Genomic DNA, 17,664 nt, shown 5'->3' on the forward strand with positions numbered 1-17,664 from the left:
GAAGGGGGGGCGAAGAACAACTTTGCCCTCCATCCCTTGGGAAGGCTTGCGAGTTTTTCTTGACTCCCCAATCCTGTCTATATTTTGGCGGGGCGGTAAGAGGCAAGGAACGACAAATAAGATCTTCTTTTATTGGCGGTGGAGTCGTCTCGTATGCCTCCCGGATCTATAGATTGCACCTCATTAGCCGCCCGTGGGCAGGGGACGTCGGCATGCGCTGAGATGCGTCGGCCTGCCCGGTGTGTTAGCGCCGCATGGGGACCAGCAGTAACGAGGAACTTAGCGCTCTCGATCGTCCGAACAGCCCCCAAATCGCCAGGGTAGCAGTCGCAACGAGTAACACGCGTAACGGGAGTCCCTTGAACCAGGCTAGACGGAGCTTCCAGAACCAGTGCGACCCATGGATCCCGCGGGCCTCCACCCCCCGTTGATTGGCAGGACAGTGTTTTCTGTAGATTGGTGGGATCCCGGGCGAGTCGCGCATCCGGACGATAGTGGGTTTGGGCAGCGAAGAACAGGAGTTGGGGGAGCTGGTCTTAGGAAGGTATCATTGGGATAAAAGGGCCACAGGACAACGCGGCTCTGTCGAGTTGGCGCATGTCGAAAGGAGGGAAAAGCGTGGACTTTGTGAAGTAGGAGTAACAGTAATAACAAGGCGATACCAGCCGATCTCCCCTGAGATCACCTTATTTCTCCCGCCCCCAGACACTCGTCCCTCTTCCCCCCCCCCTGACCTTCTCTTCTCTCAACCCCCCCCCCCCCCCACCACATCTTCACCTCCAATTCTTCCTTGACGGCCGGGTGTGAGCAATCCTCGCAGTGCGAGGACCGCTCCCGTTTCTCTTTTTTTGCTGTTTCTCTTCCCCCACGGTAAGCGACTGCCCGCGGTTGAGCCTGTGCCGCCCGTCTCCCCTGACCGAATCATTGCCCCCGGTCCAATTATTCTCCCTAAAACACTCCCCCTCCTCCCCTGCCGGGTTACAAACGTGTGCGAACTGACCCTCTAACCCGTGGCACCACAGAGCCGCTAGCCTTGAGGGGCCTCAGGAGGTCTCGGCGCGTCAATTCTCTTCTCTCTTCCGCGACCTCACCGATCCCTGAAAGATGGCCTCATACGGCAAGTAAGTCGCGTTCCAAACCACGCTCCGACTGCACTACCTCCCAGAGACCGAGAGCAAGGAGGGCGCAACAAACCCAAAATACACCAACCTTTCGATCCAATATCTAATGATTTTCTCTCTTTCGTCAATAGCAGCACGATGTACTCGCCGGACCAGTTCATGAACCCGGGGCCGGCTCCCCGCCCCCCGACGGATCGTCCCAAGTTGACCCTCCCCACCAACAACAATGTGGCCACCTCGTTCAGTCAGATGGCCTTGAACTCTCCCAGCACCCCCAGCACCGCTCCCAGTGGCAATCTCTCGCTATTCCCCAATACCAGTACTCCCTCCCTGGCCCGGAGTCAGACGAGCGGCTCCGGGAGTCTGGCGATTATCAAGGAGGGCTTCGTGCGCTGCAAGGAAGACAAGTTCCTGGCAACATGGAATCAACGTTACCTCATCCTGCGCGACTACAAGATCGAATTCCTTAAGAATGAGTCGGGCAAGGTCGTTCTGTCGTTCCCGCTTTCGACCGTGACCTCCGTGTCTCGTTCTGAGGAGTCGAAGATGGCCTTTGAAATCACTCGCCTGGCTAACCCTAAGGATGCCGGCTCCAAAGCCGCTATGATCACCCGCGATGTCCCCACCAAGACTATCACCTGCGAGGTCAAGTCTGACGATGAGATCTACGAATGGATTGACCGCATCTACGAGCGGTGTCCCGGCATGGGTGGTGTTAGTAACCCAACCAACTTCAGTCACCGTGTCCACGTCGGTTTCGATCCACACACCGGTGCTTTCGTGGGCCTCCCGCCGGAGTGGGAGAAGCTTCTGACCGCGTCGGCCATCACCAAGGAGGATTACAAGAACAATCCTGAGGCAGTCATCGAGGTCCTGGAGTTTTACTCTGATATCAAGATGCGGGAGCAGAACCCGCAATACTATGCTGGACTTGGAGGCCCCAGCGCTGCTGCACCAAAGCCCCTAGGCAACAATGCCGTGGGCAACTCGATTGCCCCCCCTCGGCCTGCTCCACCGCCTCTTGCGCAACGCCTCGACACTAGCCAACCAAAGGCCTCGATGGATAGCCCTATGCGCTCTGCTACATCTTCACCAGCCCAATCGCACATGCCCGAATCGGCGGCGGAGCGCATGGATCGGGAACGAATGGATCGTCGCAGAGCAAATGAGGAGGCTGTGGCAGCCAATAAGGCTGTGTCCAGGGCCCAGGAACCTCTGTATGGATATGGCAGCCCCAAGAAAGAGGATGGATACAAGAATATGGGCGGAGATGCCATGAAAATCAATAAATTCCAGGAAAGACCTCTCCAGGACAAATACATTGCCAGTCGCCCAGCGCCCAAAGCTCCCGCCGCTCCTCAGGGCCCACCTGCTGGCATGTACCAAAGCGAAAGTCCCTCACCAAACGCCGCTCCTCATTATTCTCCCAACCGTCCGCCTCCAAGCAATGGCAGCAAAGGTCAACAAGGGCCCCCTCCAAGCCGTCTTCCTGCTCCCGTGCAGGCTGTCAAGCCATTGAACATCGCCAACAAGCAAACAGCCAAGAACCCTGCTGTCGATGGCGTCCGTCAGGCAGAGGCTGCTTTGACTAAGAAGACCGAGCCACGCCAGAAGGAGGTACGCATGTCTGCTATGTCTGAAAATGAAGTTATGGACCGTTTGCGGGCGGTGGTCTCTCGGGACAACCCCAACGAGTCGTATAGCAAACAGCGCAAGATCGGTCAGGGTGCGTCGGGCTCCGTATATGTGGCCCGAGTGAAGGAGCATGCCACATCTTCTGTGGCTCGGGAGCTGTACCGACAGTACGGCCCACGCTGCCAGGTAGCCATCAAGCAGATGGATCTGCGCAGCCAGCCCCGAAAGGAGCTGATTGTCAATGAGATTATTGTCATGAAGGACAGTCAGCATGCCAATATTGTCAATTTCCTTGATTCCTTCTTGCAGGAGTCGAGCAATGAGCTTTGGGTGGTCATGGAGTTTATGGAGGGCGGCGCCTTGACTGATGTAATCGATAACAATTCATCGATCCAGGAGGGCCAGATTGCAACCATCTGTGCCGAGGTATGTTTTCTTCTTAGTTCGGAGCTCAACATAGATAACTAACCTCAAGTACTCAAAACAGACTTGTAAAGGATTGGCTCACCTTCACAGCCAAAATATTATCCACCGAGATATCAAGAGTGACAATGTCCTACTTGACGCTGTCGGCCACGTCAAGATCACCGATTTTGGCTTCTGTGCCAAGCTCACCGAATCTAAGAGCAAGCGTGCTACCATGGTTGGCACTCCGTATTGGATGGCACCCGAGGTTGTCAAGCAGAAGGAGTATGGCCCCAAGGTTGACTGCTGGTCGTTGGGTATCATGGCCATCGAGATGATTGAGGCCGAGCCCCCGTACTTGAACGAGGAGCCCCTGAAGGCTTTGTATTTGATCGCCACCAACGGAACCCCGACCCTGAAGAAACCCGAGAAGTTGAGCAAAGAACTCAAGGCATTCCTGAGCCAGTGTCTCTGTGTCGAAGTACGCAGCCGTGCCACCTCTCATGAGCTACTCGCCCACGAGTTTCTGCAGACAGGTTGCAATGTCGCCGGTTTGGCTGAGCTGCTGCGCTGGAAGAAGCCCAGCGGCCAGTAATTTTGTCACCATCTAGAGGCTTTCTCTCATGTCTCCACACCCCTGTTTCCCGCCACTTTCCAACTCTTCACTCGCCATGACTACGAAGTTTATCAAGTTGGAGATCTGTCCTGCGCACATATGGGTCCAATTTAACGCGCTTCGGTTTAGACGTTCCTTTACACTCTCCCTCTCACGAACCTGCATGGGGACACTACATTCCCGGTTTTGCCCATACACACGTTTATGCGCTACCCCTGCTCCTGCTGCAGCATTCTGTTGTTTTGCCTTATTCTAAAGAACATTAGGCGTGGCTCATTAGGCGTTCTTTTTCTAACTCAATTTTCATCCTTCATTTCTCGATGTTCGCAGCTTTTCGTGCCTTTCCCCCACTGCCTCTTTCTCGTTCATGATAATCTCCCTCTTCGTCCCGACCTCTTTCGAGACTTTGCACAAAAGATACATAATCCCAACAACACACTCATACCTCCACGATCACCCAAACGACCCCTAGTCACCTCTAGGTAGTTGCATTATGACGTTGACGATTCTGGCACATTCGAAATGCACTTACTCACACTTGCACTTGTTTTCTGGCGTGTCCTTGCACTAAAAGCAAAGTTCAGTAGTTCAAATTCGAGGGCTGTTGTTGGGGGCTATAGCCCAATTCCATTCATTTTCATTAACAAATCTGTCACCGTATAGCAAAATTAGGTGTAAGACGCTCCCTGTGGCTCAATTTTTGGACGACTCCTTAAAGGAAAAGTCATAACTGACGACCATGGTTTACACTTTTGGAGCAAAACTCAATTTTTTGGTACATTTTGTTTCTTATCGGCAAACAATGAGGACGGTCTTCCCGTGTCCGGGATCAAATGTCAGAGATTTGTGTGACTTATACGGCGAGAGCCATTGAGCTCAATGCTCAGGCTGTAAAGCAATTCCTGCTCAGGTGAAGGAGGGGTTTAGTGGTCACCTGACTGGTCTGATGGTGGGGGAGTTGACAACATTACCCAAAGTCTAGTTGGGCTGTACTCAGTTTCAACAAGCTGTTCCTACATTCTTCTTTGTTTTGATGGAATCAAAAACTTTCGGAAATCTATATTCCGGGATCCAGAATGGGGTCAACAATGGCATCATCAATTATTACGCCTCGAGTTCGTATTCTGCTTCTGATTAAGACCCAACTGAACCGGACTAATCACTGCACATACTAGCCCACCCCGAGACACCTCCCTCTCCTATATTTGCAGTTCCATATCAGAGAGATTTAGATTTTGTTGACCGCTTGGATGAACGTGGATCAATTCTCAATCAAGTCGCTGGCATCTGTTCAAAGCCTGGGTCAGGAGTGGCGCTTGTGGGCCTTGGTGGGGTTGGGTAAGTCCGCCTTGTACCATGATCTATCTCTCTGTGTTACGATCCTATTGACGCCACGAAGCAAGTCCGGGCTTGTCATTGAGTATTGTTATCGTGTTTATGAGAAGTCTCCCGACATTTGGGTTTTCTGGGTCCATGCCAGCAATAAATCCCGATTCGAATTGAGCTATAAGAATATTGCTGAGCAGGCCAAGATACCTGGCCGTCAGGACCCTAACTCCAATGTCTACCAGTCAATACAAAACTGGTTTCAAGATGGAAAAAGGGGGAAGTGGATTCTCGTTCTAGATAACCTCGATGACGACGAGTTTTTCTGCACACCCATCGCTCCAGGAAAGCCACTACTCAAGACTTTCTTGCCTCAAAGCCCCAGTGGATCAATTATCATAACGACTCGAAGTTGGAGCATTGCAAGGAAGTTTTTCAGTGAGCGCAGTATCATCTCAATTGGTATAATGGATGAATACTCAGCATTAGACCTTTTGCAAAAGAAGCTCGCGACAAGAGAGGCAGGAGACGGAAATGATGATGCAAGACAGCTTGTTGGAACCCTTGGTTATTTTCCACTTGCCATTGTCCAAGCAGGTGCATTTATTGTGCAGCGTTTGCCCCGGTACTCTATAAAGCAATATTTGAAAGATTTTTTGAAGAGCAAGCAAAAGCGAGCAAAGCTCCTGGGTCACGAGGTGGAGAATCTCCAACGAGACAACGAAACAAGCAACTCTATCATGGTAACATGGCAAATCTCTTTTGAATATATCAACAAAAAGCGGTCATCAGCTGCTGATCTTCTCGCGCTTATGAGCTTCTTCGACAGACAAGGGATTCAAGATGAATTGCTTCAAACTCCGCCGCGGAACAATGCAAGTCTGAGCAGAGACTCCAGAAAACAAGATGACAACGACAGCGATGATGAAAGTGAATGGAATGAGGTCTTCGAAGATGATTTGGTCATGCTGAAAGACTACTCGCTGATCTCCATCTGTCCCGATAAAAGAACGTTTGAGATGCACCGACTAGTACAGCTTGCGATACATCAGTGGCTAAAGTCTCACGCGAAATTTGACGTTTCGCATGCTCAATTCATCAACCGCCTTTATCGTGAATTTCCATTCCCCCTACAGATATTCAATCGCTGGTTGGAATATCAGTCTTGGTTTCCACACGTGAAACTGGCGATGGAATATCGCCCCGAGTCAAATAAATCCCGTAGAGAATGGGTCACCCTTCTTTATAAGGGCGCAAACTTTGCAAACGAAGCCGGAAACCTAGACGATACGGAACAGATCACAATGAAAGCGATAGCAGAACACGAGGAGCTGCTAGGTTGGGACCATCCGGAAACGATTGAATGTCACTTCACGATATTTTCGTTGCATTCACGAAGGGCGCAATGGCCCGAACTCCAAAGTGCTGCCAGTCATTTACTTACAAGAAGTCGGCTGGTGCTGGGCCCCGAGCATCCTTGTACGGTTATCACCATGGGTTACCTGGCTTTAGCCTACAACCGGCAAGATCAACTAGAAGATGCCGAGAGGGTAGAGACGCAAGTTCTGCACGCCTCCAGGAAGATTTTTGGGGAAGAGGACCAAAGAACCCTCTCAAGCATGAATAGCTTAGGTTTCGTGTACAGAAGGCTCGGTCGTTATGAGGACGCTGAATCATTAAGTATAAAAGTTCTCGAGGTTCGCAGAAAGATACTTGGCGAGAAGCACCTTGACACGCTCAACAGTATGGACACCCTGGCAAGTCTATACGATCTACTTGGCCGATACGAGGATGCCGAGCCTCTAGGAGCCAAATCAGTGGAGATCCACAAGAGCGTTTTCGGAGAGCAGCATCTTGATACGATTGCCAGCATGAACATACTGGCAAGCATATACAATCACCTCGGCCGATACCAAGATGCCGAGCGGCTTGGAACAAAGGTGCTGGATATCCGTAAGTCTGTGCTTGGAGAAGAGCACCCTGACACGCTTGAAAGCATGGAGATCTTAAGAGACGCCTATAATTGGCTCAGTCGACCCGAAGAAGCGGAGTCGTTGGGGCAACAGGTACTAGAGATCAGTAAAAGAGTTTATGGAACTGATCACTCCTATACCCTTACCCAAATGCGTAGGCTTCACGCAATATACCAGAGCCAAGGTCGATTTCAAGATGCAGAACCTCTTCAAGCACAAATAGTTGATATCTCCATGAGAACTCTCGGAGAGGAGCATCTTGACACCCTTCTCGACATGGCTGTCCTTGCAGATGTGTATGATGGCATAGGTCGCCATGAAGATGCTGAAGCACTGGAAACGCATATTATGGAGGTTCGCATGAGGTTGTTTGGAGAGGAGCATCCCAACACGCTCAGAACCATGGCAAACCTGGCATTGACATATCAGAGTCAAGGTCGGCTCCAGGAAGCCGAATCGCTGCAAAAAGAAGTCGTCGCAATTCAAAGGAGAATACATGGAGATGATGATTCAACAAGCCTGCTTTTCATGTTCAACCTCCAATCGATATATCAGAGCCAGGGTCGATTCCAGGAAGCCGAAGAATTACAATTGCAAGTACTTCAAGGCCGAAGAATTGTCTTAGGAGAGGAAGATCCTCAAACCTTAGACAGCCTATATAGCCTGGCTTGGATCTGTAAGAGTCTTGGGTATGACACTAGAGCCTTCGACTTGATGGAAAATTGTTGCAATCTTAGGACCCAAGTACTGGGGGAAAAGCATTCGGGCACCCTCCAGTGCATAAAATTTTTGGAAAGTTGGCGTGTTGAGTCTACGCCAAAAGAAAAGTAAGTAGATTCCAATACTTCTCCCAAACAAAAATTTAGGTATTAACTTATCCTAGTGACAAGGAGAATGACATAAGTTCACCAGGCTTAGAGAAGCAAGCCGAGGTGCCTCAAAACGGCATTGAAAGTTCGAAATTTGGTCGACTTCGAACCAAAGTCTTGTGGAAATCGTCCCAGTGGAAGAAGAGAAAGTCCAAATAAGTTATACATAATTTTTGGGTCCAGTTCATGGACTCCAATTTCCACTGGTATTTTGACATCGCCTATCCTGCGATTAGACGCAAATCAACACAACACGAGGACATAAAGGAGTGGAACCTAGCTCCTGTCGCTTTATATACGCACCATATACGGATTCTGTACGCATCCAGATCAAGCAATTAATAGTTTAAATTTATCATGGTTACTCACTGGTTTTGAATCGCAGTATTTGGGAATCATGCAGGATGCTAGTGGTGAAATACCTTATGAGGTAAAGTAGATGCCACTATATTCCCATCCTTCTATTATAATACTCACGATTAATCTAGAAAGACGGGAGTGACGTTGAGCTATCCTATCTGGGAAAGTAGTCTGTCCTATATACATATGCGAAGTGGATTGAGCGAAGATAAAATCCTCACCGTTATCATTAGAGAGCTCACTGTCATTAAGAGATATACAGAGCAAATGACCCTTCTATATATTTCTCTAATGTATATGGCTTTTTATTTCAAGAATTAATCCCGAATATTCCCCAGCCGGTGATATGGGCTTCATCTCTTTCATATACGTATATGAGGCGGGTAGGTCATCAAGAATAAACTATGAATAAGAGGACGAAGAGTGTGATTATTGACTTGAACATTAGTTTACCACCACAGGAAAAGAAAAGGAATTCGTATTTATATTATATTCTCGCCATCAATATCAATCAAATTCCAATTAAGATTCCGACGAACATCCTCTTCTTCTGAGGTTGATCCCATAATTGAACGAAAGCATCCCCCAAATCTCCCAGATCGATGAAGAGGGGTCTTATCATGCGGTAGCATCGAGTGGTATCAGAAAGAGGCATCGACTAGATGAGACCTGGATCTATCTAATCTGCGCCTTCCTTGATACTTACATTTTGATAAGGTAACATTTCAGGCTCCATTTGAGGGCTTTGCATACTATAGTAGATTCGAAATACACTCGTTGATAGCCGAGCAAGTATCCAAAGAAGGAGAAGGTGGTCTATACGTGGTATATTTCAAACGTTGCAGTAGTCAAAATTTTTACAGCAGAAACAAAGTCATCTATCTCATCGAAAATATACCTAATATATCAAATAATACATGAAAAGAGAGCACAAATCCGTCAAATCCTAGATAAAAGAGTCCAAATTGAACCAAAACACATCAGCATTGAAAGTTCTCAAGGCAACCCCTCTCTGACAAACTGCCGCAGCTGCCCACAAGCCTCACTAAAAAGCACGCCTTGTAGTACAGTCTCACCCTCGCCAGCAGCCCAGCGGCCAGCATCAGTGAGTCGCTGTTTCCAAGCAGCCTGGTCTGCGCCGCTGAGATCTTTCCAGGCACGGAGTTTGTCTGCTTCAGAAGAATCGTCTTCACTAGTATGATGGGAATAAAAAGTTTCGATCAGAACACTCTGCTCGGCAGTTTGGCCATGCTCATTGCAGCGCACGATAACAGAAAGAGCATGCGGGCTGACAGTCTCGATATCTGCAGGTGCTGCCCCAGCACTGTGAACCCGGTCAAGAATCTCTTTGAGGCTTTCGATTTGGGCTTCTTCAGTGGAAGTCTGTGCAATTGGGATACCGGACCGACTCTTAGGGGAGAGGATGTAATCAATATAAGAGCCCTGGCCGGGTGAAGGCGGGATGTATTCATTCGCAATTGTATTGCGAATCGCGGGAGGAAGCCATTCTGCAGCGCCGAGGAAAGGCGGTGTTCCACCACGGATCTCGGCAAATGCAAGCATGGCAAATGTAATAGCAATGAAAGATCCGAACAAGACAAGAGCATAGTAAATGCCCTCCCATAACTCAGCCGGTCCAGGAAGACTGAGGACATAGCGGGGCGTCCGGGAGGAGGCAGGGAAGGGTGAGAGCGGGAGGGTGTGGACGACGACGGTATTGCCCATGCTGATGGAAGCCAGCTTCACTTTTTGCGGTGGTACATCGGGAGTGATGGGGTGCAGTGGTGCATTGAACGGTGAGAAGACAAGTTTTGTCATAGAAAATGGGTGCACGTCGCGGAGGGTGGTATACGGCCGAATAGCACCGTAGCCCTTGTTGGGTCCATATTCCAGCGTCCAAAGCGCAATAGAGTGATCACTGCCGCTCGCAGCAATTACAGTCTGTTCCTGGCCAGCTGGATTGGTGCCAAGTGCACATATATCGAGCCCAAGGCCGATCTTAGTACTCCTGGGCAGCTTGCGTCGACGCACGATTGTAGCCTGGGCATGCTTGGCGGCGGGTAATCGGAGGAGGATGAGTTCGCTACCGCTCCGTTCTGGCGCATTTTGAAGGAGAAGCAAGACATTTGGGGAAATGAAACGTAAAGCACGGAACTTTGGGCGGGCCGCACGGGCGCCGCTGGTAGGGACGGGGATGGTATACACGCAGCGGACCTCAGGGGCCGTATTGGAGCGAATTGAGGACGAGATTTCACAGATATTGACATCTGCACCGTTGGTATATGCCACGCGGAACCGGCCACATTCAGCTTTCGCCTCCTCTGGGTCGTTTTCTAGAGACACGAAGTCCACGTCCTCCGCCTCCTCGTTGTTACCGAGGCGAATGCGGCCAATGACATCTGAATCCGTGGGAGATTCTGTGACTTGAAAGAAAACAATCTCCCCTGACGATGCCAGACCTGTTGCAATAGCTCCGACTCTTGTACTTCGGCTTTCGTTTTGGGATGCCTCGGCGCCTAGCTTCTTCCACGGTGATAGCCTCAGCACACGTTGGTAGGTATCGCCGGACTCTCCTTTTGTACGGAATAGCGATGCGCGTGACAAAGCTTCTGCTTTGCCGGCTGTAACCTCTTCTTCTTGTTTTTCTCTCTTGTCCTTGTTCTTTTTTGTTTTGTCCTGTCCATCGCCGTTTTGGGCACCGCTCGTCGTCAAAGCTTGCTTCTTTTTCGGCACATCGAAGCGGAATGATCGCATATGCTGGTTATTATTCTTTTTCTGCTGCGCAACGGAGCTGTTGATACCGGCTAACGTAGTCAGCGAGCTATCTTCATCGCCAAGCTGCGGCGCCGCGGCGAGCGACGTCACCGAATCCTCGTCGCGCGACAAGCTGAGTTCGACGGTCTCGGTGATCTCATCTCGACAAGACGTATCAATCAAGGACTAGGAGAATTCAAGTTTACCGGGTAAGTTTCAAGATATCGAAGCTGAAGGCGCGCGCCACTTACAATCTTGTTCCCAACTCCGCTACGGCCCTCACCACCTCCACCGCCGACGAGCAGACGCCTATTGTCGCGCGGATCAAAATCGGCCGCAAATAGAGGACAGGAGAGAGTGAGTTTGGCGGAATATATTGTGGGCGCCATGGTTCTGTCGGGTCCTGTTGCTCTCTTGGGAGCAGAGAAAGAGGACAGTTGGAAGTGACGAGGTTGCCCCGGATTCTTGGCGCGGCAGGCCGCATCTGGGATCCCGCAGAGCTAAATTTATGCCAAACTACCCAAAGTATCGTGAAAATGTAGACATTCCACAATCGTGCAAGGAAAATTAAGAGCAAGGAAGCATAAGCTGGTGAGAACAATGAAAAAGGTATATAAATTTTTTTAGAACTCCCCCATAATGTCATCTTTCTCTACAATACTCTAATCGACCTCCTGGCCAGTGAACTCGGGCAGTCGCTTGGCCACATCTTCCCAGGTTTCGTCGCCCTCGGCAAGCGACTTAAGAGCCTGCAAAATCTCGTCCTCGCTGGCACGCACCTGCTTGGTGGTGTCACGGTCGCGCAGGGTGAAAGTGTTGTCCTTAACGGACTGGAAGTCGACGGTAATACCGAAAGGAGTGCCCAGCTCATCGTTACGGGCATAACGCTTGCCAATACTGGCAGATGAATCATCCACGCGGCTAGAAACACCGAGACGGCGCAACTTCGAGCTCAGGCTCTGAGTCAGAGGCTTGAAAGCAGGGTTGGTGGAGAGAGGAACCAGCAGGACCTTGGTGGGAGCAATGGCCGGGGGGAAAGATAGAACCTGATGAATATTAGTAACAATTTTATAAGAAAGGGGGATGGAAAATTTGAAAAACGTACACCACGGGCCTCGTCGCCAGCACGAGACCAGTAGACGTGCTCGATCATGCTGTACATAATACGACCGATACCGAAGGAAGGCTCAATAACGTTGGGAGTGTATTCGCGAACGTTCTCAACACGAGTACGCTTCTCAATCTGGATGATGTCCTTCTCTAACTCAACCTTGCCGGAGCCAACACCCTCAACGTCAATCTCGATCTTGCCCTGCTGCTCCAGATCCAGAGAGAGCTTTTCGCGCAGATCCTGGGACAAAGCCTCAACGGCGGCCTCGACGGTCTTGCTGTCTTTCTTAAAGCGGGGGCCGAACTTCTTCTTGTCAAGGTCGATCTGCCACTCCTCAATGCGCAGAGGCTCAGAGCGGGTCTCGCGAACAACAAGAGGCGCACCGGTCTTGTTCTTGTGCACAGTGAGATCGTAAGCACTGCGGTCAGCACAACCAACACACTCAATCCAACCATAGCTGGTCTGCAACTCCGCATCCCAGCAGTCGGCGGCATAGTGGGCCATCTCGTTGGCCATGTGCTGGCGGAAACGCAGCTTGTTGAAGTCGATGCCTAGCTTGAGAAGGAAGAGCTGGATACGGGCCAGGAAGTAACCCAAGGTCTCGTTATCCACGAGACCAGTCTCAACAGCCTTGCCGATGGTCATCTTGGTGACCTTGGTGCTGCCGGACAGCTGCACATTGCGGTCAAGCAGGGACATCTCGATGTCCTTGACCTCGACAAAGCGGGGGTGCTTCTTACCACCCTCCGGGTCGACGTAGTGCTCAATCTCAGCCATCAGGAACTCACGCACACGAAGCAGACCGGCACGCGGGGAAATCTCATTACGGAAGGACTTTCCAATGGAGGCAGAGGCGAAGGGCATGCTCTGCTGGTTGAACTCGAGCAACTTCTGGAAGTTCAGGAATTGGCCCTGGGCAGTCTCAGGTCGCAGGTAGCCAGGCATGTTGCTGCTGGGACCGATCGAGGTCTGGAACATGAGGTTGAAGGAGACGGGGGGCAGGACCTTGCCATCGGTAGCGGGGTTGCGGATATCGTACTTCTCGATGATCTTCTCAAGCTCAGGGCCGCCGAAGTTATCAATCTGAGCCAGAGTCTCTTCATACTCCTTGACGACGGCATCGTCCAGCTTGACGGCCTTGGTCTCCTTGGACTTCTTCTTCTTCTTGGCCTCCTTCTCGGCGTCAACCTCGACCTTCTGCCCACGAGCCTCCTTGTCACCCTTCAGGCGGTTCTCCAGAACTTCCTCAACCAAGTGATCGGCGCGGAAGATCTCGCCAGTTTTGGGGTCCTTGCACATCCAGTCGGCGAACTTATCCACGTGCCCACTGGTCTTCAGGATCTCGTGGGGGGTGAGCATGGTGCAATCGACCTCAAGCATATCCTCCTCCAGCACGAAGTGTTTGCGCCACAAGTCGGTCATGTTGGCGACCAGAGCGGTGCCGGGTGGGCCATAGTCGTACAGACCAGACACGCCACCATAGATTTCGAAGGAGGGGGTGTAGAACATGCGGCGGCGGAGCATTGAGTCGAGGACCAGGCGGTCGACAGCCTGGCCAGTCTTGGTAGTGACAGTCGCCATCTTGGGGTTGCGATTGGACTTCTTCTGGAGCGCGGTCGAGCAGGTGAAAGTCCTGAATTGAATGGATGGAGGGGAAAGAAAAGAGCGGGGGAGGAAAAGGCGCGGCAGCAATTGAGTCATCCACTCAGCATAAGCCCCCCTTCAAGGACTTGAAACACACCACAGGCAAAATGAGCGGACGGATAAAATGCGATTAATTAGAAAGAGATGAAGATTGCGCTTGTTAATCCCCCTTATTAATTTCTTGACTTTTTGATCTCCCACGCAACGTGATCAACAAAATCAACGTTGCTACGGCGCATCGGCCCGTCGTTTCTCCGACAAAATAAATTTATCGTGGAGATCGGTTGAAGCTCCTCCGACGAGCAGCCACCAATTTTCTCCTTGAACTTCTGTTTTTTTTGCGACAGATTTTCACCATGGGTATGAAGGGCAGAGGAGGGCCGCCACCCGGCGCGGATCCCGAATTTAAGCCTGCCAACAAGCAGCGCCGCCAGATGATGCACATCAAGCGGAAGAGAACGAAGGACTCCGAGCGCCGAGCGGAGCGCTATGCTATCAAGAAAGAGGAGGCCAAGAACCCCAAACTCAGAGAGGACCGTCTACGTCGCAACGTGCCGTTGACACTTGACCGGAAACGTGTCTGGGACGAGGCCGACAATGACGCCGAGGAGACTGGACTTGGCCTGAGTGTCGACGTCGAGCGCATCAAGCGGGCGAAGAAGGAAGAGGAGGATGAATTAAACCGGCCCTTGGAGGATGGGGAGGATGACAGTGAAGAGCCAGAATCCGACAATGAGTCCATCGACAGCATGATCGCGACAAGTGAGAGTGAAGATGAGGACGAGGACGAGGAAAAAGACGGCGAGGACGAAGAGGACTCAAGCCGTGGGCGCAAAAAGTCTTCGCTGCCCACTGCCACTGAGCGAGCTACCAGCCCAACGCAGTCAACCCGCAGCACGAATCTCAACCTTGCACCCGAAGCATTGGCTGCCAAATTTCCCTCGCTCTTCTCCTCCGAAGCCCCGCCGACCCCAAAAGTCCTCATCACCACTTCCATCAACTCTACGCTACACAAAGAAGCCGAGATCCTGACAGACCTCCTCCCGAACAGCGTGTATATCCGACGTACGGCGCATCGCTACTCGCACAAATTTTCAATTCGTGAGATTTCCAAGTTCGCCGCCAATCGAAACTATACCACCGTGGTCGTGCTGCAGGAGGACCAGAAGAAGCCCAGCGGAATGACTATTGTGCATCTCCCCATTGGTCCGACCTTCCATTTCAGTATCAGTAACTGGATTGAGGGCAAGCGACTGCCGGGCCATGGTCGTGCGACTGAACACTGGCCTGAGTTGATCCTAAACAACTTCCGCACCCCGCTGGGTCTTTTAACGGCGCATCTGTTCCGCACCTTGTTTCCACCACAGCCAGAGTTCGAGGGCCGACAGGTTGTCACGCTGCACAATCAGCGTGATTATATCTTCGTGCGCCGTCACCGATACGTCTTCCGCGAGAAGCGGGAGACCGAGAAGCCGGTTGTTGGTGCGGATGGTAAGGAGATACAGGGTGCTGAGGGTATCCGAACTGGTCTCCAGGAACTTGGTCCTCGCTTTACTCTGAAGCTGCGGCGTGTAGATAAGGGCATTCAGCGAGGCAGTGGCCAAGAGTGGGAGTGGGAGGGTAAGATGGAGAAGGTGCGGACCAAGTTCCAGCTGTGAACAGCTAGAGGGGCTTTGTCCTTTGTGGTATTTTTTTTTTGGTTTTCTTTCCGCATGGGGTTTGGGGAGTACCTAAAAGCATGGTTTTATTTAAGCTTATTCTCTGGGCATATTTTGCACTTTATATGTGTCGAATGAACATAGACATGTCTTATTTGAGAATGCCATCTCCCTGTACATGTAAGCTTGGATTCTGGCCCTGAGACTAAGGGCCTTTCTATAGTGGGAACTACTTCGTTGGTTTCACCTACTTGCGATATACGTAGAAAATATATCCAAGCAGACCGAAGTTACCGACATAGTCTTTTTCCAACGGATCTGATTAAGTGTCCGAGATTAGGGTTCCAAGGATCTCTCCATCTCGGTACCTCCCGAATACCAATAAAGTATCACTCTCTTAACGACACGCCATCGATTATTGCTCCGTCACTTTCATCGGATAGATATCTTACTCAACGGCTAGAGATGTAGTACAAGATCGTCGGTCATATTCCGAAGCGTATTTTGATTTTGTTAAGACTCTCAGTTTATCGATCGCTGTGTTAAGTACTTTTTCTTTCGCTATTCTTCTAGAACCCGGCAATCGGGGGCAGAATACGCCCAATTGCATGCATATGATACAAAATCCAAAACCAACGCCTCCATTGATCCCATTCCCATATCTTACTCCTTTGCATTCCCTCCACCTTCCTTCTCCTCCGTTTTAGCATCCCAAGGCAATCCTGGCGTCATGTCACCCCCCTCGTCCTCTGTTATCAGTGCCTGCACTTTTTTCATCGCCCTCGCCATTACCTCCTGTCGCTTCTGCGCAAAAGGAATCGCCTTCCGGGCTGTGACGACCCGCACATGTGCCCTCAGCCCCTGCGCCCCCATCAATTCAGCCTTCACGTTGTCGCAGAGCTCTTGCGCTTCGGCCGGTGAGTACTTGCCAGAGCGGGTCAGCGGCCGCAGCGCGTACGCCTCCAGGCTCTCCAGCAGCGCGATCAGCGCCATCTTACCCATTGTTTTCTCGTGCAGGTCTTCCGGCCATAAGCCGATGGGAATCATGCGCTCCAGCACGCACACGTCCACGAAGCCTGCCGCGGTCAGGACTTCGGGGTGCAGGTGGTGCAGGTCGCGGGGGTAGCCGACTTCGGTAGCGGCAGCGCGCAGGGCCGCGGCATAGATGTTCAGATAGGAAGTTGCGCTGGAGGCCGAGAAGGAGACGGTATCGCCAGCCGGGTCGGCATCGGCAACCTCGATGTAGCCACCGGGTTTGAGGTGGGCGTGGGCTTGTTGGTAGATGGAGTGCCAGTCCGGGAAGGCGCCTGAGAGGCCGCGCATGTGGATGAGGTCAAAGGGCTCGTGGTAGGTCCATTCAGTGCGAGCATCGGCGAGCTGGAAGTCGATGTTGGGAAGGGCGATGTGACCCAGGCCAGAGTCGAAGACGCCTAGGTCGGAGGCGATGATGGTGGCGGCAGGATATTCGGCGCTCATCTCGATGGCCCAGTCGCCGGGGCCGGTGCCGATATCGAGGATGCGCGGGTTTTTAGAAATGACCGGCGCCGTAGTAAGACGGCCATCGAGTACCATCAGGTAGATTTGGTGGACAATGTTCAGGCGGGTAAGCTCGGTTTCATCGTTGGGCATGAAGTATGTATCGTCGCAGTACCGTCGGCCATTTTCTTCGATATATTGGAAACTGAGCGGCGAGTAGGAGCGGGTGGATTTTCTAGGATGACGCGGTTTGTTTTAATACATGCTCGGGTAAGGTGTCTGCCCCGATTGCCACCTATCAACTTACATTGAGGCTTCTCCGTCGGACTCGTTATCAGACTCGGGCTCCGAGCTTGTACATGCCTGGTTCGCGTCCGGGGCCGGTCCTTCTGCATGAGAAGAACCGGGGTCCTCTGAAGGCCGAATGGGTTTGCCGTCCATGACATGACGTTCCTGTAGAGACGAATGGCAAGGGCCGCGGGGTTCAATAGAAATAAGAGCCGATAAGGACCGGAAATTAGAGCTGAGTGTTTGGAAGCCAAGGATGCTATTACCAGGGAAAAATGTAAAAGAAAATGGAGATGGAGAGAAAATACGGAAGGAGTCAGGAGCGCAGAACGAGACAGAAAAACTCAGAGGAGAGAATCCCGAATAAAAAAAGGGCTGTCGAAGATGGCGTCGATTAAGAAAAGAAAAGAAAAAGGAAAGGGAAGGGA

General features: G+C 51.3%; 5 protein-coding genes across 5 annotated transcripts; 3 read left to right on the forward strand and 2 right to left on the reverse strand.

Annotated features, from left to right (window-relative positions):
• Positions 1-1,259: 1,259 nt before the first annotated feature.
• N7462_002801 (serine/threonine protein kinase CLA4) lies at positions 1,260-3,756 on the forward strand (the record flags this gene model as incomplete). Its single annotated transcript, XM_057074527.1, has 2 exons — positions 1,260-3,182; positions 3,232-3,756. The coding sequence occupies 2 exons, from the start codon at positions 1,260-1,262 to the stop codon at positions 3,754-3,756; spliced, it is 2,448 nt and encodes an 815-aa protein (XP_056938168.1).
• Positions 3,757-4,810: 1,054 nt separating this feature from the next.
• Positions 4,811-8,104, forward strand: N7462_002802 (tetratricopeptide repeat protein; the record flags this gene model as incomplete). The annotated part of the gene is made up of 5 exons (XM_057074528.1): positions 4,811-4,892; positions 4,953-5,115; positions 5,177-7,765; positions 7,814-7,903; positions 7,960-8,104. The coding sequence occupies 5 exons, from the start codon at positions 4,811-4,813 to the stop codon at positions 8,102-8,104; spliced, it is 3,069 nt and encodes a 1,022-aa protein (XP_056938169.1).
• Positions 8,105-9,301: 1,197 nt separating this feature from the next.
• Positions 9,302-13,871, reverse strand: N7462_002803 (glycine--tRNA ligase; the record flags this gene model as incomplete). Its single annotated transcript, XM_057074529.1, has 4 exons — positions 9,302-11,245; positions 11,343-11,462; positions 11,731-12,105; positions 12,165-13,871. 4 exons carry the CDS (start codon positions 13,869-13,871, stop codon positions 9,302-9,304), a joined length of 4,146 nt encoding a protein of 1,381 aa, XP_056938170.1.
• A 299-nt stretch (positions 13,872-14,170) lies between these two features.
• Positions 14,171-15,472, forward strand: N7462_002804 (rRNA-binding ribosome biosynthesis protein RPF1; the record flags this gene model as incomplete). Its single annotated transcript, XM_057074530.1, has 1 exon — positions 14,171-15,472. The coding sequence occupies one exon, from the start codon at positions 14,171-14,173 to the stop codon at positions 15,470-15,472; it is 1,302 nt and encodes a 433-aa protein (XP_056938171.1).
• Positions 15,473-16,135: 663 nt separating this feature from the next.
• On the reverse strand, positions 16,136-17,389 carry N7462_002805 (class I SAM-dependent methyltransferase; the record flags this gene model as incomplete). The annotated part of the gene is made up of 2 exons (XM_057074531.1): positions 16,136-17,183; positions 17,256-17,389. The coding sequence occupies 2 exons, from the start codon at positions 17,387-17,389 to the stop codon at positions 16,136-16,138; spliced, it is 1,182 nt and encodes a 393-aa protein (XP_056938172.1).
• Positions 17,390-17,664: the final 275 nt, after the last annotated feature.

Source organism: Penicillium macrosclerotiorum (assembly GCF_028827735.1).
Source record: "Penicillium macrosclerotiorum strain IBT 26536 chromosome Unknown utg000002l_segment0_segment0, whole genome shotgun sequence".
Taxonomy (NCBI): Eukaryota; Fungi; Ascomycota; class Eurotiomycetes; order Eurotiales; family Aspergillaceae; genus Penicillium; species Penicillium macrosclerotiorum.